The sequence below is a fragment of the Oenanthe melanoleuca genome, chromosome 10 (assembly GCF_029582105.1).
Source record: "Oenanthe melanoleuca isolate GR-GAL-2019-014 chromosome 10, OMel1.0, whole genome shotgun sequence".
NCBI lineage: Eukaryota > Metazoa > Chordata > Aves > Passeriformes > Muscicapidae > Oenanthe > Oenanthe melanoleuca.
The window spans coordinates 5,064,079-5,088,386 of record NC_079344.1 but is presented as its reverse complement, the minus strand read 5'-3'; the positions used below and the strand labels follow the sequence as shown (position 1 = coordinate 5,088,386).

Here is a 24,308-nt window from a genome sequence, read left to right as displayed (position 1 = left end):
AGACCAGCAGACCAAACTGCAAATTGTTAAAAGGCTGTAGTGAGCTGCAGTGTATGCAACACTTTTCCTGCTTTCATGTGGTGCAATAGCCTGGCAGCTGAGCCAGAAATCTGCTGTGTTACTCATGAAAATCTTTTTTTCCCAGTGTACTGCTATGCTGATAAAAGGAAATTCAAAACCATTCTATTAACAGGAGCTCTGGGGAGTCCCCATTTTATTTACAGCTAAAGTAGAATCCAGTGTTTTAGGCAGTGATTTAAAATGTCCCACAGAGTATAACAGGAAACATTATCTTCCATCACTCATAAAAATTTACTTCCACCCTTCAAAACTGTGGATAATTACAGTATCCAGCATCCCCTGAACCCACCTGGAATTTTGGTCAGCTTCCAGTGACACTCGAGTCATCTCTCCAGAGAAACCCTGAGGAACTTGGGCCACTTGGCAGCACTGCCAGAAAACCATCTCAGCTGGGTCCTGCAGGCCAGAAGGGAACTCACACACCAGGAGAGGCAGGAGCCTCTCAGAGGTCAGAGCCCAAACTTTGCTGGCAGCCAAGGGTGATCCTATGGACCAGGGATATTCCTGCACTGCATCTGTGTCACTGAGCACAGCCAGATCCTGAATTATTTATATTTTCTGTATGCCTTAATGGAACATTCCTGTGTAAATAGGATTTAAATAATGGGATTTAAATAAAGCTCACACTCCTCTTTCAGGTAGAAACAATTTGACCTCTCCTTGTCAAATCTGAATGTGTTTACCTGGGGCTTTAACATGCAAGTATGTGAAGAGGGAGGGGTTCAAATCCCATCTTCTTTGATGTAGGGTGGAAAAGGCTTAATACATCAATTACAGAAAGAGAAGGACCCTGCAACAAGGACAGCAGCAACATTAGCACCTACAGCTTCTGTCTTACAGAGGATGTGCTTTACTGTCCAGCAGCCAATGCTGAGCCATGACTGCAGATGAAGGAAGGAGGGAAAACAGGCTGGGCTGCACAGTGCCAACATGTATCAGAAATAAGATAAGGCAGAATTTAATCCTAGAGGTAACAAATGTTTATGCATCTCCAAACAGAAAACCCAGCTGGATTTACTTGTAAATATTCAGATAAATAACTTAAATAAATGAAAGGGAAGCAGAAGTCTTTTTTCATATATAACAAGATGTGAAGTTTGGCTTAGGTGCAAAGGAGATTCTCAGCCCAGCTGGCCTCGATATTCCAAGGTGTTGATCCTTTTATCCAGAAAACAGATAAGCCAAGACTGTAGATTGTTGTCACTGGTAAACTGAACAGAGAAATAGCAATGCTGTCACCTCAATGAACGTGGCCATTCAGTGTAAGTGTTCCACAGCACTCACCTGTAGCTCAGACATTCAGGCAGACTGCAGGCAGGTAGCACAGATCCCAAACCAAGGGATGTTTCCAAGATTTCCTTGTTTCCTTCCTAAGTAACTCCTTGGAAAATGGAGCTTTCCTGTTTAGTTATTGTTACTGAGAACAAGGATTCTGGGCTGTAAAATGAACCTGAGCTAACCAGCAGTAACAGAACTGGAAACTGCAGTTGGTTCCTGTTCTCACCTAGAGAAAGAGCAACATCTCTGGTGAATTGCACTCATAAAACTTAGTATCACTGCACAGTCCAAGACCAACTGTTCCCTAGCTGTTTAAAATTTTTTATCTTTTAAAATGTAATTCATTTATTCTATTTAGAATTTACTCATTTTTTACAAATACTCTCTTAAAATACTTGATCATATTTTCAGCCTTGGTCTAATTTTCTCAATTATCTCTCAATGACTGTATTTCAGTGTTCCTATATTGGAACATAAGGAATAAAGAATTTTGGATTAGAGTTGGTTTTATAAATAATCTCCACAGCTGGTGCTGTAAAACTCCCAGGGATAAATGTCATATAAGCTAGGAAGAGCTGGTCTATAAGCAGACTGCAGGTAGGAACAGCTGTGATTCATAAAGAAGCATGATGAGGCTTTTGGGATTTTCTTTGTCTTCTGAGAATTCAAAAGGAAAGAGACTTCATGGTTCTACTGCAGAATTCAGGCATCTCAAGTGATCAGCAGGAGATCTGACAAAGCAGAAAAGCTCTGACTGCCAGGGGTGTTCACAGTGTGCCCTCTCTTAGGGGCACCTGAAAGTGACAGGGCCCATGCCTCTTAAAAATGGTCAGATAAAGAAGTAAATGTATTCAGAAACAGTCATTTCTTGGACATGGACAAAAGTTAGCAGACATTTATTTCAGATCTTCAATTCCCAATACTGGAATTTCAAAGCTTCGAAATACCTGTGAATGTCTTTCCTTCTCCATTAAGTATATCCAGTGCCAGTAAAGAAGAATTCAAATATTTTGGGAAACAAAATAGACAAAAACTGAAATCAAACCTACCAAGTATTGCAAGATTCCATTTCCACTGATGTTTGATTTTAGTCTCCCTAGAGACCCTGGAAATGACAGCAATAATTTCTGTGGTTTCATTCCCAGTAGTTTGCATGGGCACCTTACTCTAAATTCAGCTCTGAACTGAACTCTCTCTATTGCCCAGACAAGTTTTCATTGCTCTCAGGTGGCAATCAGATCAACCTGCTGGAACAGAAACCATTTAATCCCTCCAGAACATAACTTCCCCACTAACTGAACTTGATTGACTTCCATCTAGAACACAGTCCTTTGTGAGAGCAGCAGTTTCCCTCCTGACCAACAGCAGCTGCATTTTCAGTCTTGTCACACATTGAACAGGGCTCAACAGGTGTAAATGTGCTGGGGAAACTCAGCAGTGCAGCTTTGCCAGCAGCTTTCCAGAGCAACTGCACCGAGAACGACGTGTTTCACACCCCATGAAAACAAAGCAGAACAGAGATCTCGCATGGGTGTTCAGCAGTGGGACACAGATTTAGGTGAGAAATAATTGCAGTACATAAGTGATAAGTGAATACATGGTTGGGAAAGTTCTGTGAAATTCAACAATAAGTTCAGTTTACTGTCTACCCCTTTTTATGACTCCAAGTGCCAACAATATCCCCATCAGCTCAGACTGAAATGAGATGCTGCAGTTTTTATCTTCCTTGTTTTGAGCCACTCCTCAGAGACACTGGAAATAAAGTACCAAGTAACACTTTTACTAAGGAAAACTTTTATTTTAACTGTGCAATCAATCAGTATTTAGACAGCAGTTTCATAAACATTTGGCATTTAAACTTCTATTATTTTTTGGCATGACCTTGGGGTAGTATATAAACAACCCTGGAGGGGGAAAATGAACCAACACACTAGGTAACATTTACTAGAATGCTAGAAAAAGAAAAACAAATCCACATTATTAAACAAAATATTTTTTCAAAGACATTAAAAAGTTACATTCAAATCAGGGCAAACATTAGCTTCCCTCATGCAATGGAATTCATGGAGCTGATCCCCTGAGACAAATATAAAATTAATACAATTCAGCTCCATCCTCCATTAGCCAGTCAGCCATTGCTGCCCTTAGAAGAAAATGGCACAAGGAGTGAAAGGATCCAGACCACCACAATGTCAGATACACACCTGGCTCCCACACTGGCAACTCATTCACAACTTCAAAATAAAAAATAAAAAAAAAAAAGAAGCCAAACAATCAAAAAGCAACAATTTGTATAAATCAGTTTTTCATATACAGTCAGTCTTCACTGAAAACACACCAGGCAGATGCAATGTGAGTATATGCAACCATGACAAGCTGAAAACTTCTTTTTTTGAAGGAGCCCAGTGGAACCACAGGGCCCAACACAGCAAAGCCTTAAGCATGTTTTTATATCCCTTTTGAGTCAGGAGTGGGCCCAGCCTAAATCTAGAGGAATTTCAAAGAAATAAACTTATATTTGAGCCAAATTGAATTTGTGTTCTTTTCTCTGTTAACAGAAAGTGATTTGGGTTTGGACTTGTATTGAAGAACTGTGCCTTTTGAAACACATTCCCAAAATACTACATAGTGTCACTGTAGAAAGGTGCTCAGTATTTCCTGCTGACAGGAATTCCTCTGCTTTAGAGATTGCCTGCCCTTGGCAGAGCTGCAGCAACTGGCAAGTGTGCAACAATTGTTCAAGATAATAAGTACCACTTTAGCAATTACTAACTGTAATTCTGCTTTCAATTTTATGAGAATAATGTCAGCAAGTTGATTTCTGTGAAATACCATGTGCAGCTCTCTGTGGTTGCCATGAATGGGATTTTTGGCTAAACTTGGAGTGCCCTGCAAAACCTACCAATGTTCCCCATGTTAGGAGATGGAGTTTTCCCTGCATGAACTTCATTAAATGAACAAAAATTCATTAAATGAACAAAATGAACAAAAGCTCAGAGTTTGCTCAGAGTAACATTTTTATGCTTGTGTACACCCAGGCTGCAGCAAATGAGAAGTCATTCAAGTTGACTTGATTTGCAATGAAACAGAGGTAAACTGACTTGAAATACTCAGTGTTTCCTGCAGGCTAATACTGGATTCTTGCAGAGATACAGAGGACCTGATGCATGGTGACTTACGTTACAAAAATCCATTTGCCTGTGGGAGTTTTAACCATTTAAGACTTCTGTTCTTTCAAAATAATAGTACTGTGAAGATTTAAAAAACAAACAAAAGCTTATTTTGTTTGTCCAGACTATGCAAACTGAAATACAAATTAATTCTCCCATTGGCTTAAAAAGAAACAGGATGAGGACCCTGATTTGAAAAAGGCAAACAAGAAACTCATATCTAGAGCATGGGAATAAACCCAGAGAGGGAATGAACTATTAAAAATAGGCAAAGCAATATCTTGATGCTCTTTTCTGTTAAAAATATAATCAGTTATCCAAAAGATGGAGAGCTAATATAGGAAAATACTGAAAGTGATATGTAGATTTTTCAGTTTTCTCTTACAGAGAAATAATAATAACAGAGCTATTAAAGAATAACCAAGTGATGTGCCCTGTCCTGCACAGCACACACATTCCCAATCCTGGATAGCTCCTGAGAGATGACAGTGCTTTATTTTTGTTAAATATGATGGAAGCACCCAAGTGCAGCTGATGGAACATTCAGTTTTGGCTCCAGGCCTTGCTGTGGCACTGAGGGGCAGATCCTCTCTTGCAAACCATGGTGAGTCAGTTTTGAGGTTTCCTCTGTAAGTTTTGAGGCTTTTCAAGTCATGTCAATGGAAACATTTTTGCCTTTTTTTAAAGCACAAGGGTTGCACATACACTCATTACATCAGCCATGGCCCCTTAGTTCTTACTACACTTAAACAAAATCAATTCACATAGTGTAACACTAAATTCCACATTTATGTTCATCTTCCAGAACATATTTAGCAAAATTCACAATTAAGAAATTATATTTTTTTTCTCCAGGACCCAGTTTCTACAGACATAACCTAGAAGAAAAACCTGGAAAACCTGAAACCAGTCTGCCTGCTGTGTTCTGCAAATGGAAAGAACAAAGTGAAAAACTCATTCCCTTAGACAGCCACAGGTATGAACTTTGAAAAAAAAATCATCTGTAAGATCATATTTATAATTACATGCATTGGTTTCAAGTTGATGAAGCATTTAAACTTTTAAATTTTGCACTGTTATAATTATGAAGGATTGATTCTGCTATTAAATTGAGACATTATAAATTTCTACAATTTTTCTGGATATTCCTTTGCTTAACTTGTTGGCATTTTCAATCATAAGACAAATTTTCTCTCAAAAAGTCTTGTGAAATATTAGTACTAGGCCATGAATTTTGAGGAGAGGATTTTTATTCTGTAGTAATCATGACTGTGCCAAAGGGAAGATATGAATGTAGACTGGGTTCTGGAGAAGTGTTTTATATTTGGTTAACATAAAAATAAAGAAAAAGACATAATAATTAATGCCTAACTAAGCTTGCCTATATGCTGAGGTAACCTTAAATATCTTTGGTTTTCTTTATTTGCTGATAAGAAGTACCTTGATAAAACATTCAGTGATTAATCCAGTTCTGGATGCACTGCTCTCTAATACACTGAGTACTTTCAACTCTTTGGCTATTGAACTTCAAGCATCTATAGAAGATTGGCAGATTTTATATGAAGTCTGTTTCTCTTAGATTATCAGATATCCATAAATTAAATTAGAGAAAGGGTCTTTGGAAGGAAGGATAAAATTATACCCCATTGCCAGTACTTACAGCAAACAAGTCTTTGGAGGAGCAGTTACCATCTGCATATCAGCTCTTTCTGAATGCAACTAACACAAGAGGCTACTCTGAAAGATGAAGTGTGAAACTTCATGCTACAGTTACACATTCTTACTCTAGTTTTGATTAATTCACACTTTACCTAACTAAAAACAGTACTCTGCTGTACACTACACGTTCTGCCTGACAAGACCAAAAATAAATCTTTGGTGAAAAGGTTTTCTTTTTCTTCAGCAAGTAGATAAAAAATTGTTAAAAAATATTTTTCTTAATACTGTACTATTCATCGACTACATGCTGGAGAAAAAAATTACACTTGGAATTCTTTGGAGATATCTGCTGGCATTATAATTTTCTTTAAAGGCTCTTGTAACAACAAGGTAGTTAAAATTGTTGAAGCATACAACTCACCTATGCAACTGACTACTACAATCAAGAAGCCCTATTGGTTTTTGTTAGTAACTACTTATGCAATAAAAAGTACTCAGCTCTTCAAACCTATAGCTTTTTAACTAGCTCAATTCCTTTTGGAAAATATGTGGCTTCCTTCTCTTCCACAGGAAAGTCTTTGGTACAAGATCATTCTTCAAGCACTTGAACCCACACTGTTAGGGAGAGGTGAATGTGTACTGCTTGCTTCAGGACTGGCAGCAGTTCCAAGGGAAAGAGCTCCAGGAACCAGAGCCCAATTCCTCAGCACAGTCCAACCACAAGAGTAGGGCTTACCTTACCCACAGCTTCTGACCACCTCCTGATGCTGAGGAGCAGCACAGGAGTCAGCCTGGCACACCTGGAGTGACATCCCAGCACCAGCAAAGTCAGTGGGACAGTCTGACAGACTTAAATAGAGCCAGGAGTTCCTATGCTTGATTTCTCACAATATTATATTTTAAACAATTCTTTTAAAGTAAAAACATATGCCTAATTTTTTTTATCTTTTTCTTTCTTTCTTTTTTATTTTTAAGTAGAATAGGGAAAGAGGAGGAGTGAGAAGAGGACTAGATATAGATACAGGCAAGTTATAACATTGGATGATTCCAGCCTCCTCCCTGTCTCTTGCTCTCTCCTATTAAAACACAAAATGATACCCTGTCAGTTTGCTCCACGTTTCTGTGAGGCAGCTTAAAAGTAACAAACTGTTCCCTGAGTACAGGAAAAGACAACAACAACAACAAAATTAAAAAACCCACTAGAATAATTTTTAAAGGAGGTAGTATAAAACAGGAATTGCATGGGTTCGAGGCAGTAGCAGTACTCACCTCTTTCAACAGACTCTTCAACTAAAGCTCTGGCTTCTTTATTTCTCATGGTAGCCTAATCAGAGTTTTAGATTGGCATGTAGGTAAAGTCACTCCCTGAGCTAAAATTCCTGGCTAATAGCACACTAGGTGAAGGCAAGGAGCAGGTCTGCATCCTAACAACAGTTCTGAGACATTCTACAATGCTAGCACTGCTTATCAGCACCCAAAGATGGGTAAAAATGAAATATAAACTCATGTTACAGTTTACTTAAAACATCTAAGAAGCATTTAAGGCATCTTTCTGTACTCCAAAGGAACTTTATGAATACTAAAAAGGAATAAGGCAAGTCAGTAATTTCATAATACATAATGCAAGGCACCACTAAGAAGAACTGACACTGGAATACTCAGCGTTCTTATCTATTCCATAACTCTCAGGCAAAGCCAAGCTGTTTGAAAATGCTGAGTACTTGTTCATTTGCTACGATTTTTAGCCTTAACTGTGAATACAGGGGCAATATTTGTCACACTGAGCCCCAGGGATACAGAATATATGCTGCCAGCAGCTGCTAGCACAGGTTTCTGGGGAAAGGCACTGTCCTAGGCTTACCGAGGGTCTAAGAAATCAAGAGGTGCAAAAGATTTCATGTGACTCTGTATGTGGAAGTTCCAGTTCTCCCAGTTTTTAACATACTCTGTGTCAACCACATGAAATCATAACGTTTTATACTCTGAGGTTTCCTTCTTTTCAAAGACAGAGCTTCAGCTAAACAATCCTGTCCACCAACCTATACAACTCCCTGATCACTGAGTACATACACATGCACGCTCACACACACACTCACTCAGCACATACCTGCAGGGGGGATGAGAACAAAGTACCCCAAAATAAAACAACACTACTAGGAAGTATCATCAGTTCCATGAGACCAACTAGAACACAAATGAGGTAAAGCAGTCGTCATTCAGAGTTCACCTCTCGGCAAACTGAGGTAGATAGTCAGCAAAAGGGCCAACAGCCTTCCCTTTGCTCCAGTGACACACTTAAACTCTAGTCAGAAATCTTCACTCCTTTCACATTTTTTGACCACTGAACATTCAAAACGAGTGAGCTTTAGAAAAACAAACCAAAATGTATGAAAAAAAAAAAAAAAAACAAAAAACAACGAACCCCAACATTCAACAGAAGCGCGGATCACCCGCCAGGTTAGCCAGGCTCTCCAGCGTGAACTTTGGCTCCCTGTTCATTGTCCTTCGAACAGACACATGGAGGGTGGGCAGGGTCACTGGGGCAGCAGCAGCGGGGGCTGAGCACAGCCGGCAGGGGGACAGTCCCTGCTGGCAGGGGGACAGTCCCTGCTGCCCAGGGGACACTCCCTGCTGGCAGGGGGACAGTCCCTGCTGCCCGGGGGACACTCCCTGCTGCCCAGGGGACACTCCCTGCTGGCAGGGGGACACTCCCTGCTGCCCGGGGGACACTCCCTGCTGCCCAGGGAACACTCCCTGCTGGCAGGGGGACACTCCCTGCTGCCCGGGGCGCCGGGGCACAGCTGCAGCTCATCGCTGGACTCGTGCGAGAAGCGGCCGGAGTCGCCGGTCTCGTGGCTGCCCTCGCTGTTGGCCGAGTGCTCGGTGTCCTGGGAGCCCTGGGTATCCTGGGTATCCTGGGGGCAGCCAGAGGAGCTGTCCTGGCCCAGCAGCACCGGGGGGCCCGGCTGGTACCGACACACCAGCCTCCGCTGCGGCTGTGGGAACACACAGACAGCTGAGGAAAGCTGAGCACTGCTCCCATTTCTACTGCATTTCCTGCCTCCTGTTCCACTGTGGGTGATACAACTGTCCCTGAAAAGGGTCCCTGGGATTTTGTGCCCTGAGACAATGAAACCTTTCATGAGAGATGCTCCCCCTCCCTACCAAAACCCTGTTATCATTTAGGACTTCTACTGGTCTTTAACTTTACTAGATGATTGGTCTTTTCTCACCTAGAATCTTAAAGTAATTGGATAGTTCTCAACTTATAATTTTACTGGTTAGAATTTCAATCCCCCTAAAACCTATAGAGACCCCTTGCTGTGCTATGTAACCAGATTTTGCTGGTAGAACCCTTCAAAGAAGGGTTACTCCTTGGGTGATAGCAAACATTTTTCATATAGAGGCATCAGAAATACACAGCTGCTTGTAGAAATATTTTTCAATACAATTTTACAACATGGATATCAAGACTTTCTAATTCTTAAACACACAAGTTAAAATGCAATGAAGAATGGTTATATGCTCCATAGGTATGAATTTGCATAGTAATGTTCCATTTGTGGTTTAACACTTCAGTTCTAAACTGCTCTTTTTCTCAGCCAAATAGCAAATATGTCCAGACCAACAATTTCAGAAGCTCTATTCAGGTTCTCAATTTTCTCAGTACTTTGGGTATATATTTTGGGTAATTTCTCTCATTTGCTTCTCTTCAGCCAACAAAAATTTTAGCTGCTGGGATAGGAAAGGATTCTTTCTATTTTGATATTATGTTTATCTGTGAAAACATATTTAATTTGTATTTATATTTATACAGTCTCTGCAGAAGTAGTTAATGCAATGCAAAGTACACAGAAATCCTTCTGCTCACAGATACAAAGGCAAGTAAGCAATCAGTTAAGGGTAGAGTTACAGTGTCTGCCAACTGTAAAGAGTCACAGTGTCCTAACAACAATATCTGTCAGATAATGGAATTTCTGTAAGACTTTACTATGGTGAGATAGACCACCATCAACCTTACATAACTGAAACTATCCAATTAGTACTAAGACCACTAAAGATGTTTTTCCATGAACAGAAAACTATGTATCTTCCTTTACAAAGAGGGTATTGCAGTAAAGATTGTGCATGTCTGCCCATTAGAGCAATTACCTCCTCATTTTTCGCCTTCTTAGCATCTTGGAAGAACAGCCACCTTTTCTTGCTATTAGTCTTTGTGACAGGCCCATAGCTGTTAATAATCAGATCAGATCCTCCCTACAACAGAGGAAGATGCAGACATTTATTTTATTAAAGTAAATTTGTGAGATACTTGAAAATATTTTTCTATTCCCACCTATTGGTTCCATACTGAAAATGAAGACAAATGAAGCCCCAGTAGTGAGTCACATTTTTGTGGTCTGGTACCCATCTGCTCAAGACAAGAACAGACCCACTAAATCTGGCAAGCTTTCTGTCCAGACTCAAAGCTGCTATACTGCAGGCACACAGCAAAATATTCCAGCTACTGCTCTTGCTCTAGTACTTAGAATTGGCCATTCACAGGCAGTGTCTGTGCCTGCCCTGGGTCCATTCCCATTTCTCAGCTCCTGCACACATCCTCAGGGAGCAGCTGCATCCAAGTTTGCAGTGTGAACAGAACAAGCTTGAGCTCGGCATGTGAAAGAAAGGCCACTGTGGTGCTGCCACACTGGACTCCTGGAATGAAGGTTCTGCACACCCACTGTACATCCTGCCATCTAGGCTAATTTATCATTTTACTGAGTATGGGTTTATAAACTGCAACACTGTCTTACCAGTAAATATACCAAAAAGCAATACTTTTCTTCACACCTGCTTAGTGCCATATCTGCCTAGACTGTGCACTGAGTTAGGTGCTGGCAAGGACTCTCACTTATCTCCTGGGACCAGCAGAGATCACTGAGCAGCCCTGGCTCTGTGGAACCTTTATCCTTTGATGCTGTGCCAGGGCCAAACTCTGCAATCTGCAGAGTACAGTCAAAGACAAGTGTACTCAACCAGATCTCCAGCTGAACTTTCAGATAAGGCTTGAAAATTTGAGCCTGGATTGCCAACTTTGTGCTTGTCCCATTAATAAAAACCTCCTGGAGGTCTGTAGGATATATATCTTTTACTTTTGATAAGGACTCCGATGTTCTAACAATGAATTCTAAAGAAAGACTTCTGAGCTGGGAGTTAATAGAAGTCACAGTACCTTAGCATCAATGAAGCTGTTTCCCACTATCATTGGCAATAAGGATTCTTCATTCTCTGCAATTCCTTCAATATTCTTCTCCACCTCATTAGGACTGGCTAATGAGATGCTGGTATGTGACAGCTGGTCAGTGCTTTGCTGCACAGGCTTAGGAGCAGATGCTTTCCTACACAATGTTAAGGAGGAGTAAAATTGATCCACAGGAATACTATACAAAAAAAAATCAAGGATAAACTTCAAAGCCATTATTAATCAAGTAATCCTGGTATATTCTTGGAATTTACATTTTGTTATATGATACTCCTAACTCACATAGAATTTAAATGTTATTGCTTGTGATAAAAATAACATCTGCTTCCAGTTAATCATACACAGTAGGCCACAAGCTTTTGTGCAGACAGGAATTGTCATGATTAGTAATATTACTTGGAGGAAGTAACCACTAATGACATTAAGACCTTTCTACCATACTACATAGAGATAGTTTCCCAATCCATGTTTTTTCCTGCATATAAACTAAAAAGCCCCTGTAACTGAAAAACACTTTCAAAGAGTTTTGTAATTTATTATTTCAAGTGATTTATATTTGTTCTGATCCCCAAGTTCTGGCACTGAGCTTGTTTATACCTCTAGCAGGTGATGACAGACACAGACAGTGGCTTGCACCACTGCAAAGAAATTGCATCATGGCTCTGCTTTAAAATCTGCATCATGGAACTCCTTCATGACAGAGTTCTTCTTGTCCAGCAGCACCTGGGGGTAAAGCCTTGCAAGCCAGGTGTGGCTGGAGGGTTCAGCAGCAGGAGCAGACTATGAACAGCAGCATGCTTATCTGACCCCAAACAGGGCTTCAGCTGCAAGCATGCCAAATCCTGAGCTGCCAAAGCACCTCCACTGACTCACTCTGTGGCTTCTTCCTCCTTTTCATTGGAAAGGGGCTCAGGTAGAACAGGAAGAGCCAACAAAGTGCTTTCTTTCCAGCACTGGCAGAAACAGGTGAAGAGACAGAGTACTTCAGAGAACTTGGCACTCTTGGAGGAGAAGGCACATCCAAGAGTGAGTGCACTGAAAAAGAGCTCAGTCCTGGAGAACAGAAACATACCTGGCTTTGCTGCGATAAATTAGGATCAGGATGCAGATAAGGATGCAGGTCAAGGCTATGCAAACCCCAACAACAATGCCAGTCATTGACTTCTGATCCAGATGGTAATAGTCAGAGTAAGCTGTATCAAAAAGGAGAAAGGCTCAGTAAATGAGAAGAGTTAACCCCTGCTCCCTGTCAGGAAATTAATAGGGTTACAGTTACAGCCACAGAGACAAATGCTTCCTTCTAATGAGATTTCCAGGCCTTCTCTGTCATACATTTTTATAGTTTTGAAAATAAAACTTGTAGACCAGAGGAGTGTCTGGTCAGTGCAGTCCTGGAGAGGAGGAAGAAGAGGACAGACCCAGTGCTGCTGGTATCTCAAGCCAAATAAAGGAATTAAAGGAAATGCCTTAGAAGACTGGCTGCAAAGTTAGTAATGTAAAATTAAACCAGTTACATGTTCTCATTTGAAAGGCAAGTTTTCCATTTCTGAGCAAGAGAATTAGGCTAGTTCTGAGTTGAACAGAGATAAAAATTCCAGAATTGTTTCATTTAGAAGAAAATGCTAGGACTGCCACACAAAAAACAGAATTGTTTACCCAGAAAGTGGTTACAGCTAAAACAAACAGGGATCTTTTCTCCCCAGTGCTTGTGACACAGTAATCAAAACATTGCTACTGACCTGTGGAATCTCCAGAATCCAAGCGTTTGGGTCTCTGGTTAGACTCTGGTGTCTCCTTTGGCAGGACAGCAAATTCCACTGCATTTGAGAAGGGTCCTTCTCCCACTTCATTGGAGGCTGCTATTTTAACCAAGTAGATGTTTCCTGCTGCAAGGTTTTCCAGCAAAGCCATGGTCATTGCTCCTATGAAAAGATATGATAAACAGTTCCAGTTTGACAAAATTTTGGGAAAAGACTCAGATTCAGACATTGGGACTTACAGTTTTTCCCAATAGCACCTCTAAATCTTACTTGAGGATTGTGATCACTTTGATACACTCTACCCTGCTATATACAAGCTCCAGAATGAGCTCTGGGCTTGCCTTCTCACCCCTTGTTTCCTTTCTCTCCATTCCATTTGAACATAGGACACTGTGAAGTGCCAGTACAGCTCAAAACCCAGATTCCAGCATTAGCTATGACACACAGCACACCAACCCTAAGTCTGGCACAGCTGCATTTCAGTGTGACAGCCTTTATGTTGTGATCACACCTGCAAGGAGATGCACCTAGTGTTAACCAGACTCTGAGGCAGAGAAACCAGAACCTTCAATCTCTCTCATACAGAACATGTGTGCCTCTCCTCCACATACTGTACCATGAATGTGAATGAAAAGTGACACAACAAAAAAATCCAGGTTCAGTTTATCAAATTTCAGGTCTAGTTAAATGAACAGGACAGCTCTGCAAGAGTACCTTAGACCATGATTTTAAAATAAAATTAATTCCCTATTTAGACCTGTGTAGGCTTCCTTGATTACTGTGCATCTAAGCTGTGCTACTGAGAATATTACAGAAAATGTCTTTTTCATATGCTAGGGATTCCTTTCCTAAAGTCCCTGAAGGCAGGAAAAAAGATTAAGAACATAAATAGGATTCACTAGCATTGTCATTAGACGGGCAAAACTCATATCAAAGTCAATGAGAGCTTTTCCTAGCCAGGGACTGCAACTACTGCTTAGAACTCCAATTCATTTCTACAATACCTGTGTTTCTTGATGCCATAGAAATATGCTGCTTTTATTTCCTTAACAGTGGCAGCTACAGCACTAAATCTGTCTCTTCATTTTCACATACTCCATTTACTTTCTCAGGCTTAAGTCAAAATTTTAACTTTTTAAATCAGTTTGAGAGGTCAAAATTTATATTATCATGGAAGCCTATAAAATATAAGATTGTTTTGTTGACAGAAAAGGTTATACATTTGGCAAAAAGGAGCCTACTTCAAAAGCTGTTTCAGTTCTTCCATTAAATAACTGAAAGCATTGGAAGTAAAATGTAAGGTATCTGTAACCTAAGGAGCTGTAATATTTAGCATCAGCAAGGGTGAAAGGTCCCATTTCAATATCACAGGCTCTTTGCCACCAGCTCCTTTCCAATCTGCTGCATTGCTAAAGCAAGTGAGCACTTGGTACTGATTTACTGCACACCAAGAGTGCAAGGGCTGTAACTCCTGATCCACTTGCAGAGAGCTAGGGAACAAGGGGTGGCTGGGAGATAACTCACATCATGAATCAGCCCCAACATGCACTTGTATTTTCTGGTTTTGCCAGGCCTAACACAAGCTCAGTCAATTTAGGGGGTGGATTGGGAGAAAATTTCCTGCATAAACTTTATAGGTTGCAGGGTTGGTTGGTGCTTGTTTGGTTTGGTTTTTTCAATATTTTTATTATTTGAGGGGATTTCCCTGGAGGTATGAAAATGGAATAGAGTCAAGATTTCACAAATCTACTGCAGAACAAGTTTAGCATCAAGACTGACCAATGCTATTTGTTGCATAGAGTTAACTGATCTAATCAGAATAAATGCATTAAAAAATCCAAACCCTGCTTCTACCTCAAATTACCTATGGAAAGACTGTCACAGGACTGATCATGGTATTTGCCCAATTTTATCTCAACATCCTAATTTCCTTCCACAGACTTTGTCATCTCTACTTTAGCTAAGACCATAACAGATTGTCCTAGTGTGTCAAGGTGCCTGAATTCCAAGCCATGCCTCAAACCCTAATATATCTATCAAAATGCAAAATCTGTGGCTCTAACATTGATGGGCACAGTAATACACCAAGATTTATAGCTCTCCATTTGCTCATTCCCTCCAACACTTTCAGTATGGAACACATGAAAATGTTTATTGTTATTGCCATCCTGTCACCCGAAATCTCTGGTGAAATACAGAGATGTTCAGTTTCACAGGCATGGCTGAGCTGAACAATGTATCTGAAAGCAATTTAGACACTTTGCTGCATGCAGCAAATACAGTGCATCATCAACAGAATGACAAGATCCAGTCTTCAAATATAAGCTCTCTGTGAATTTAAATCTGCTGGGTCTTCTATTGACTAAAAAAACCAGTAAATTTGTCCTTTAATATAACAATATCACTGTTTCTTCCAACAATTTAGTTAGACAACTTTATTTAAATTACTGTTTCACTGAATAATTTTAATAGTGAAAACCCATGGGCTCAATCTTCCCTTGTAGTTAGACCTGATGGATATTTCAGACACTAGTTATTTTTCACAAATCTAGTTTAATTGTGGTTTTCCTGTTGCTCTTCACAGCTGCCCATTCTCTTTGAGGCCAGCCTGACAAACACCATTGTGCTGCAGCAGACAAAGTGGCACTGCCACCTTTCAGAGGGGCTGCTGGTCCTTTGTCCTCTCTTCAGGAGCAGCATGAAGAACAACAGCCCTGAACTAGAACAGCTCACTCTCCATGATGGTGAAATGAATTATCCTCTGTGAGAGCACACTCATTAAGTTTTTAGAATTATCTCCAAAGAAAATGTACAGCCTCACTCTCTGCTGACAGCCAAACTTCCAGCCAGGTGACAAAAGAGAACAACAAAACAGTAACTCTTCCAGGGCAATCCTCTTAAATAGGCTACCCAAGCACATGACTTCACTCTGTAACACTGAGCTTTCCTCTCTGGTTTAAGACATTATTAGAACATTATCTATTCTGAACTAACTCTGTCTGTTTTAACTACCAACAGAACAATAAATGCCTTCTACTTTTTTTTTTTCTGGCTACAGTAGAAATCTGTTCTTGATTCAGCTCTTCAAATCCCAGTATTATTCAGAAAAGTGCCTACAAAAATGTATTCTATCTCTACACTTAATAACAGAGATGTGACAGCAGTTCACATCAGTATACCCAAGGTACTGAGATTAGCTGGGGCTCAGCAGTAGAATAGAGCCAGAGAGTTAAATTGAATTTGCAGAGTGATTTACTGGGAGTAGGAGAAAGTTCATTAAGCAAACTGAGCTAACTGGATTGGCAGTGATCGACAGAAACATATAAACCCACACAGCCACATTTAAACATTTATTTCTGGAGAGCAAGGCATCTCAGAGACTTCAAATTTGACAGAGTGCATTTACAAAATGAACCATCACAATCATGGTTACAGTGGAACTAAGATGGATGTAACTGGATTTACAAGACATTTTGGTTTACATGCACACACTGAGCTCCAAAGCAACACAGAGAGCTCCTTCTCTCCTCACCTCCTGAATATGAGCTTGTTTTTTAATACATCTGCCCATGGCAGAAATTCTAAACTAATTTCATGTGAACATTTATATGAATTTATTACATAATTCATAGTAGTAGTGTAGTCCAAGGTTGCTGAAAGTAACAAAGCATCTTACAAGAAGCATCTTTGTTTGTCCAGTTCATGATTTTAGTTTACCTTCTCTGTGCAACACTTGCCATTCCCCAGCAATCCAAGACTTCCTGGATGCATAGAGGATAGTGTACCGTGTGACAACAGCCTCAGGACCATCAGGTGGCTTCCAGGAAACCAAAGCAGTATTATCCTCTATCAAAGTCACCTTCACTCCTACTGGAGGGCCAGATGGTGCTGTGAGAACAGTAACACAATGCTATTAGGCTAACCCAATTTACATGCAATTAGATTGCTCAGAAAGGAGCTGATGTGCAGTCCTAATGGCTGCTGCTACATCCCAGAAACCACACTGAAACAAACACATACTGCTCCTCAGAGACACTTTACTGTCAACTCCAAACCAGTCAATAGCTCAGATTCATTCTGGAAAAGCAACTTTCCTATTTTTCCATCAACTCCAGAAAGAAACAGTTACTGACAACACCCCCTTCACTATCTTGTGAACACACCAGTACCTCCCAAGCATTGTTTTGGTGAGAACATGAAACTGAGGGTGTGGATTTTCCCCTGCCAAGCTGACAGTAAATCAAACCAGCAGCTGAGGCAGTAGATGTGTAATATAATTTCAGTTTCCAAAACTTCTGGGTTTAAATATGTTTTCATAAATGCCTATGAATCAGCCACACCTCTTCAATACATACATATTTTAAAGTTTTTAGCCAAGTTATTTCTATTCAGTGGCTAGTAGTGAAAGCATCACACTTTATACAAAAATCAAAGGGTGGATTTTGAAGAAGAATTTCACAGTTCCAAAACAGGGATTTCCCTGCTAGCATTTTTCTCTCTCACCAAGAAGAGCACTATCTGTGTCTCAGAGGAAAGGATTTCTCTCTCTTTCACACAATTAAAATTCCTAAGCACTTTTTCAGGCCATTTGGTTTACAGAATATTCTTTTTAGAACCAGAGGGTCCCCTCTCCTGGCTCCTTACCTTCAGGGAGGGTGGTGTGGTACACGACAGGGCTCCAGGGACTGGAGAGCTGGTCCACGTGCAATCGAACTGCAAACTCATACATGGTTTTTGGCTCAAGGCCTTGAACCAACATGTGAGTCTCTGACCTGGACAGATGAAGGAATAAAACACATTAAAGGGCAGCAGTTGACTTGAAGATCCCCAAATCAGCTGTCTCAGTCACATGAGCAGGTTCCCACTGTCAGTGCAACACAGGACAAACCAGCCCAAGGCCAGGCACGTGGCACAGCTGTGCTGCCCACCTGGAAAGGGAACTGTACCACCCTGGAGCTCTCAGGAGGATGTTATGTCTGCTGTCAGTTGATGTGAGGTCAAGTTTTTATAAATGATGCACAAACAATATCATTGGCTGGATCACCAGCAGGTATCCCAAACTCAGCTCTGCCCACACTTGTCCACAGGACACTGTGCTTCAAGCTGGAGTAACAAACTGCAATCAGTGTCACAGCTGACAGGGAACATGGCACTGGCTCTTGGATCTGCTTCCCAGGTCACACAGAGGCTACATAGGCAACATCCCCTTCCACTTGTGGCCTCCACACCTCATGTTTAGGGGATGAATGTGAATGCTCCTTACTCATCTGGTAGCAATACTTAGTAATATATTAATTGCAGAATCGATTCTATTAATTATAATACTGCAGTTTACAATTTGATCACTAAGCCAATTGTAGACATTTCATTTTACTTTGATTCTGGGGCAGAGGGAAATCTTTCATATATGCCAGGGTTAATTCTGGATGATAATACCCCAATCAAGATTAAATCTCAATTTAAAATGGTCTTACTCTACAGATATTGCTTTATTAAATCTCATTTAGTATTTTCATCTTCTGCACTGCAGGGGCAGTAAGCAGTACTTGCAACAGCCTCATCCTATCACAAAAAGCAGCACTCATTGCTATGCTCCACATTGCACACTAAGAACTTTACATGGTGATTAAACTGTGCCTAATCGTTAAGCCAGGAGTTATACAGCAGCAGATGTGTTCTTGGAAGAGAAAACCATGAATATAGGGATGGAAACTATTTATCCTTTAAGACAGCATTTTTCTTATTTAGAAGTTTGAGTAAACTGAAGTTTTAAGGGACCTACACACATGGATTCCCCCAGCAGCTCCACGGCCCCCAGTGTGGAGCAAAGTGTTTTTCTCCCACACCACCTGGGCAGAGGTTGAGCAGCAGCCCAAGGCAGGCTCCCTTCCCAGTTCAGCCATCCTGTGCCTCACACATTGCCTCTGCAAAGCAAGCAGTCCTACTCAGCTTTCCCCTGGCAGGGTGCCACACACTCAGCAGCACGGCATTCCCACAAGGAAATGCTCAACCCCTCAAAAATTCTCATTTCCAGTCTTAAAATCTTTGCCCAGACAAGTTACCTATAAGTATAGTCTTTTGTATAGTTGAAAAAGAGCTTAAAATTAAATTCAACCTAGACAGCTAAAAAGACATGAAAAAATCAAGAGCTAGCCCGATGATCCAACACAAGGATCACTGGCAGACAATGAAGCTCTTCTTAAAAAACCCAAGAGAAGTAACCAGCAGCCAATGGGCAAAACCCCCATTTCTCTGAGGGAAATAAAAGCTGTTGGTAGTGAGAGAAAAGGAGAAGAGGCAGGAGGAGCAGGAGGCGAGGGGAAGAGGGAGGCGAGCAGCAGCACTCACGTGGGCAGGTAGAGCACCAGCGAGGCGTTCTGCAGCCCCACCGGGTTGCAGCGCACGGTGTAGTTGATGAGCTGGCCCGAGGTGAAGGCAGGCTTGCCCCAGTGCAGGTAGATGGAGGAGGAGGTGTTGGCCTTGGCATACAGGTGGTGAGGGGGCGGCGGGGGCGGCACCATGCGGTCACGGACGGCTGTTGGACACAAACAGCAGCAGTTATTTACTGCACTGGCAACACATACTGGTGACGTTAAGAGGTCTGAGCTCACAGTTTAGGTACAAATCTGCCCTAACCCAGCACTGCCAGGTATTACCAGGAATCTGGTAAAAGCTATTAGAGATCCCTCCTAACCCAATACATGTCCTGTATTATTTCTGCAATCCCACTTGTTTACTCAGAAGTGAAGTCAAAACTATCAGCAGAGACAAGAAAAAGAGATAAATCTCTCATCAGATACAGGATACATCATGTTAGATGATGCAGATAGTTCAGCAAGGGAGGGAAATGTGCTTAGGCTGCCTTGTTTCCTCAACCATGCTTCTTGAACACGCTTCAGTGCCTCAGCTGCAGGACGACTAAGGCAGTATTTGTCACTGATATGATCTTTCTTGTTCTCTGTTTCACACTGAATTAATTGATTATTTATGAGTTAAAAACACAGAGCTGCTGGGCCCCTGAAACACCTCAACTCTCAATAAATTCTTCATGCATCTACAACACTTACAGACACATCCTGGAGTGCTGACTGTTTGGTCAGCCTGATAACCTTCTTCCATACTGTTATATGCCAGCAGCCTTACATGATACTTTCTCCTAGGATCTGCAGAAAGAGCAAAGGAATAATGAAGCTCAAGAAAAGAAAAGAAAAAAAAAAATTAAAAAAAAAGAAAGGATATTTAGACTTCTACAGATAGTGAGACAAATTGATGCTCTTGAAAGCTTGTTTCAAAACTTGTTTGCTACAAACAGTGAACTGATGGACAGGCTGGATGCCTGGAGGCCTGTCCTTTCTCCAGCCCTGAGAATTGCCCCAGTTCTTTGCCCAGAAGCAGTCAGTTATCTTCCAGTCTCACTTACAACAGCCTGAAGCAAAGGTTTGTAGCAGAATCAATGGGAGTAGGATAAATAGCACATTTCTATCTGTAACAAAGCCACACCTTCACAGCTACAGAGCTCAACTTGATAGTACAATTCAGCATATTGGAAATGTTTTCAGACCTTTAATAAAGATTTGTTAAAGCAAACAGCAGGAGGTCCAGAGACCAACATTTATTTCTGGATACACAAGCTGCAGAGCAGTGGCAAGACAGCACCCAGCAAAGAAAAGGGAAATTATTTGGTTCCAGGCTTCAAAGGAGATGAACTGTGACACAACAGGGATTGTTAATAATGCTTTGACTAGGAAATTCTGCCTCCATATGTTTTCCTGAAAGTTGGTTCTGGCACTCTGGAGGGTCACCATTCCAAGCTGGAAGGATCTCCCCATTCCCTTTCCCTGCCCACACCAGGGTGGCTGCTCTGCTCCCTGCAGCTGCATTTGCAACCAAACCCTTGCACACAACAATGGTTTGCAGGGTGGCAGCATTGGCTACCAATTCACCATCCTCTTCTAATGACACAAATCTATTTCTTTTAATTAAGATTTTTGGAAGGTTCAGATGTTATATAATTGTGCTGATCTTGTTCATGCCTTTTTTTGCTTGCCCTAAGATATCACAATATTATTGCTTCTCAAAATAAGCCCTTCCCTTTCTCCTTTTAGCTGAGATTTGATGTGGCCTCTCATGAAATAAACAGAAACACAAAGTCCTGCCATTGCTCAGCCAGGAATAGGACTGCTGTCTCCATCAGATTTCTGGCTCCCTCTGCAGTCACTGCAGCAGCAGCACCATCTGAACAAAATGATTGGATGTTTCTGTAAAGGTGCCAGAGTGATTCCTAATAATGCCCTTTATAAAAATCTTTCAGCATTTATTTTGAAATATACACTTTTTCTGCTGTACTACCCATATCAGCTGCAAATGGGATATCACTAGGTAGAGTTAGCATCTCTATGCATTTTATGTTTATTTTTAAAAGGTTATTTTACCAAAATCTAAATCTAGGTGCAAAAGCAAAAGGGCCCCTGTATTTGAATTATTATATAAATAATATAAATTTTATATATATATATATATATATAAATTATTTCTTTGATGTGTTTGACCTTAATGGTAGAATAGGCAAGAGGAGGCCATTCTCATTTTTTAAAGACATCATAAGCAAATAATGTAAATAACAAAATGTAGGGAAAAAACAAAATAAACCATGGGTTTTTTTTTAAACTAGAGTAAAATTCTCATTTGCTTTGAAGGTTTTTTCACTTTACAATAACACTTTTACAACAGATTACATCAGTTGTTCCTAGGCAACAAATGACAAATCAGAATAAAAGGAGATGGATACAAACATACAGAATAATCTCAAGCATGTGATAAAAGAAAATATGGAATTCTAATACTGAAAATTCAGAAAAATAGTAAGATGTTATATGTAAAATTTGCAATCTTTTTTTTTTTTTTGCAAGAACACTGGGCCCAACCAAAGGGATAAACTACAAAAAATCTTTCAAATGTCCCAAGTGATTTGAATACACCAAAATCAAGCCATGGTGCCTTGTTGAGGAATATCACAGCATGTATCTCAGAAAAGCAGAAACAAACACCTTCCAGGCCCTTCACCTGGGGCAGGAACACACACCAGCACACAAGTGAAGAATTCAAGAACAAAGCCCAAATCTAAACCAGAGGTGATCCAGACACCTTTATCCCCTCCCCAGGACCCTTTGGAGGTTGTTGCTCTCAGCCCAGGCTGGAGCTGCTGTCCCTGCCCCTCCACCACAGCTGCATGACAGGCACAGCCATCCATCATCCTGCCCAGCACCTTCAGAAACTCCCTGCCCTTTGAAAGTGCTCACCCAGAACTGATCATCCTCACTGTGAAATGAAGGAGAGCTGAGCTCCAGTGCCCTGCTGAGCTGAATGAGGAGCCTGTGAGGTCTGGTTATCCTCACTGCATTTCTTTTTAACTGAATTCCTCACTAACACTTGATTGAGGAGAAAAGGAAGAATAATGGGATGTGGAAGAAAGGCAAAAAAAAAAATCTAACTCCCACCAAAAAATCCAAATGTCTTTGAGAAAAATACTTTAGGTATCCTTAACACTTTACATGTAGAAGCACAATGTTGAATGCTATTCTTCTTACTCCTGTGTAACACAAGAAGTTTGAAGCAGAATTATCTTTATATGGAAAAACCTTTTAAAAAGTAAAATCGCCCAACTAGTCCCTACCATCTGAAAAACAAGGTTATTGCCATGATATCATGGATTAATGGGTAGCAGGACCAGCTCAAGCCAAAAGGAATGCCAGAATTTTAAGCTGTCACACATTAGGGCATCTATGGTTAAACCCATCTGCTGGTTTCTATAACTGAAATAGCAACTGAGGAGAGAGGAGTAGTTTATGTACTGGCCTAGGAAAGGCTAAATGCTACAGTCACCTAAAAAGGAGAATAGAAAAGAATTAAAGACAGTGTACTGAGCAGCAATAGAAATTGATGTGAAACTTGCTTCACAGAGTACACACATAACATAAGGAAAGACCAGTTCAAAACACCAAATGCAGATCCATGTTGATAATTTTTTCATCATGTGCCAAACACAGTAACCAAAACTCTGCCAAAGTTATTATGAGTTATTTGCTCACTATTTGTTTTATGAGGTGGTAGGTTTTGTCTGAAGTAGCCTTTGTTTGGAATATTTTTTACAATTTCACATTTCATTTACAGGCTGATGATATGATTTACTCCTCAGTGGCAATCCCAACACACACCTGGCACAAACACTTTCATCTTGCAGCTCATCAGCTGGATCAAACACTCAAAGCCAGACATATCCACAGAGAGAAAACAAACTTCAGGAGCTTTATCTTTAACCAGCACAGGTATCTTGAGTAGTTTACACATAAATCATTGATAAAAGACTGGGGACTGACAGTCTCCAATCCAGTGTGCACCATCCATGCACAGGGGCCTTGGAGGAATCAGTCATGCTCAGAACAGGAGTAACACATCTCTCCACAGAAAATCACTGCTCTTCAGAAACAAAGCAAGTGCAGTGATTTACTCAGCCTGCTCAACATAATTTCAGCTTAATTAAAAAAAACACAAGTTAAGATTTCATCTCTGCACTTTCAAAATTTCTCTGAATAACTGCTAACACTGAATTGTTTCAATTAATTCTCTTGCAATTGCCAGCATTTGTGTAGAAGTTGAAGGCTTGTTCTCAGTCCTAAGGTGAAGAGGAACAATTTGTAGCCTGTTTACCTACTGGCAGAATTTTAAAATTTGTTTCTATTAAATATCATTTGGGGTTTGGTTTTTTTTGTGCTGCTGGTATTAGATTGTTTTTAAATTGTCACAGTACCCACAGGTATTTAATAGGCTTTATTAAAGACCTTTAATAGATTTTTTTTCCTGTTATTACTTAAATCAGCTGGTGAAAGGACAAAAAATCTACACTGTTTGTACAATTCAGGGGGTTGGCAGTGATGCTGATAGTAACACACTAAAGCTAATTAATAAATTTTATTACATAAATTTATTTATTATTGTGCCTCTGGAACACACAGAGATTGTCTTAAAAGGTGCCACAGAGTGGATGTGATAAGCTGGAGTAGCTTCACACATTTCAAGGGATCTGCTGCACACACCTTTTTTGTGTAACCAAAACCT

The 24,308-nt window shown here is 40.6% G+C and overlaps 2 protein-coding genes across 2 annotated transcripts in view; both read right to left on the bottom strand.

Annotated features, from left to right (window-relative positions):
- Window positions 1-24,308, bottom strand: part of RAB27A (RAB27A, member RAS oncogene family) — a 276,869-nt gene that overhangs the window by 92,932 nt on the left and 159,629 nt on the right. The gene's annotated exons all lie outside the window — the stretch shown is intronic.
- Window positions 8,619-24,308, bottom strand: part of PRTG (protogenin) — a gene marked incomplete at its 5' end in the record, with an annotated part of 72,319 nt that continues 56,629 nt past the window's right edge. The window contains 10 exons of the mRNA XM_056500043.1: window positions 8,619-8,725; window positions 8,833-9,184; window positions 10,341-10,445; window positions 11,404-11,569; window positions 12,506-12,626; window positions 13,173-13,355; window positions 16,911-17,081; window positions 17,838-17,965; window positions 19,542-19,728; window positions 20,261-20,356. Coding sequence (XP_056356018.1) covers window positions 8,619-8,725; window positions 8,833-9,184; window positions 10,341-10,445; window positions 11,404-11,569; window positions 12,506-12,626; window positions 13,173-13,355; window positions 16,911-17,081; window positions 17,838-17,965; window positions 19,542-19,728; window positions 20,261-20,356 — 1,616 coding nt within the window. The remainder of the gene's footprint in view (window positions 8,726-8,832; window positions 9,185-10,340; window positions 10,446-11,403; window positions 11,570-12,505; window positions 12,627-13,172; window positions 13,356-16,910; window positions 17,082-17,837; window positions 17,966-19,541; window positions 19,729-20,260; window positions 20,357-24,308) is intronic.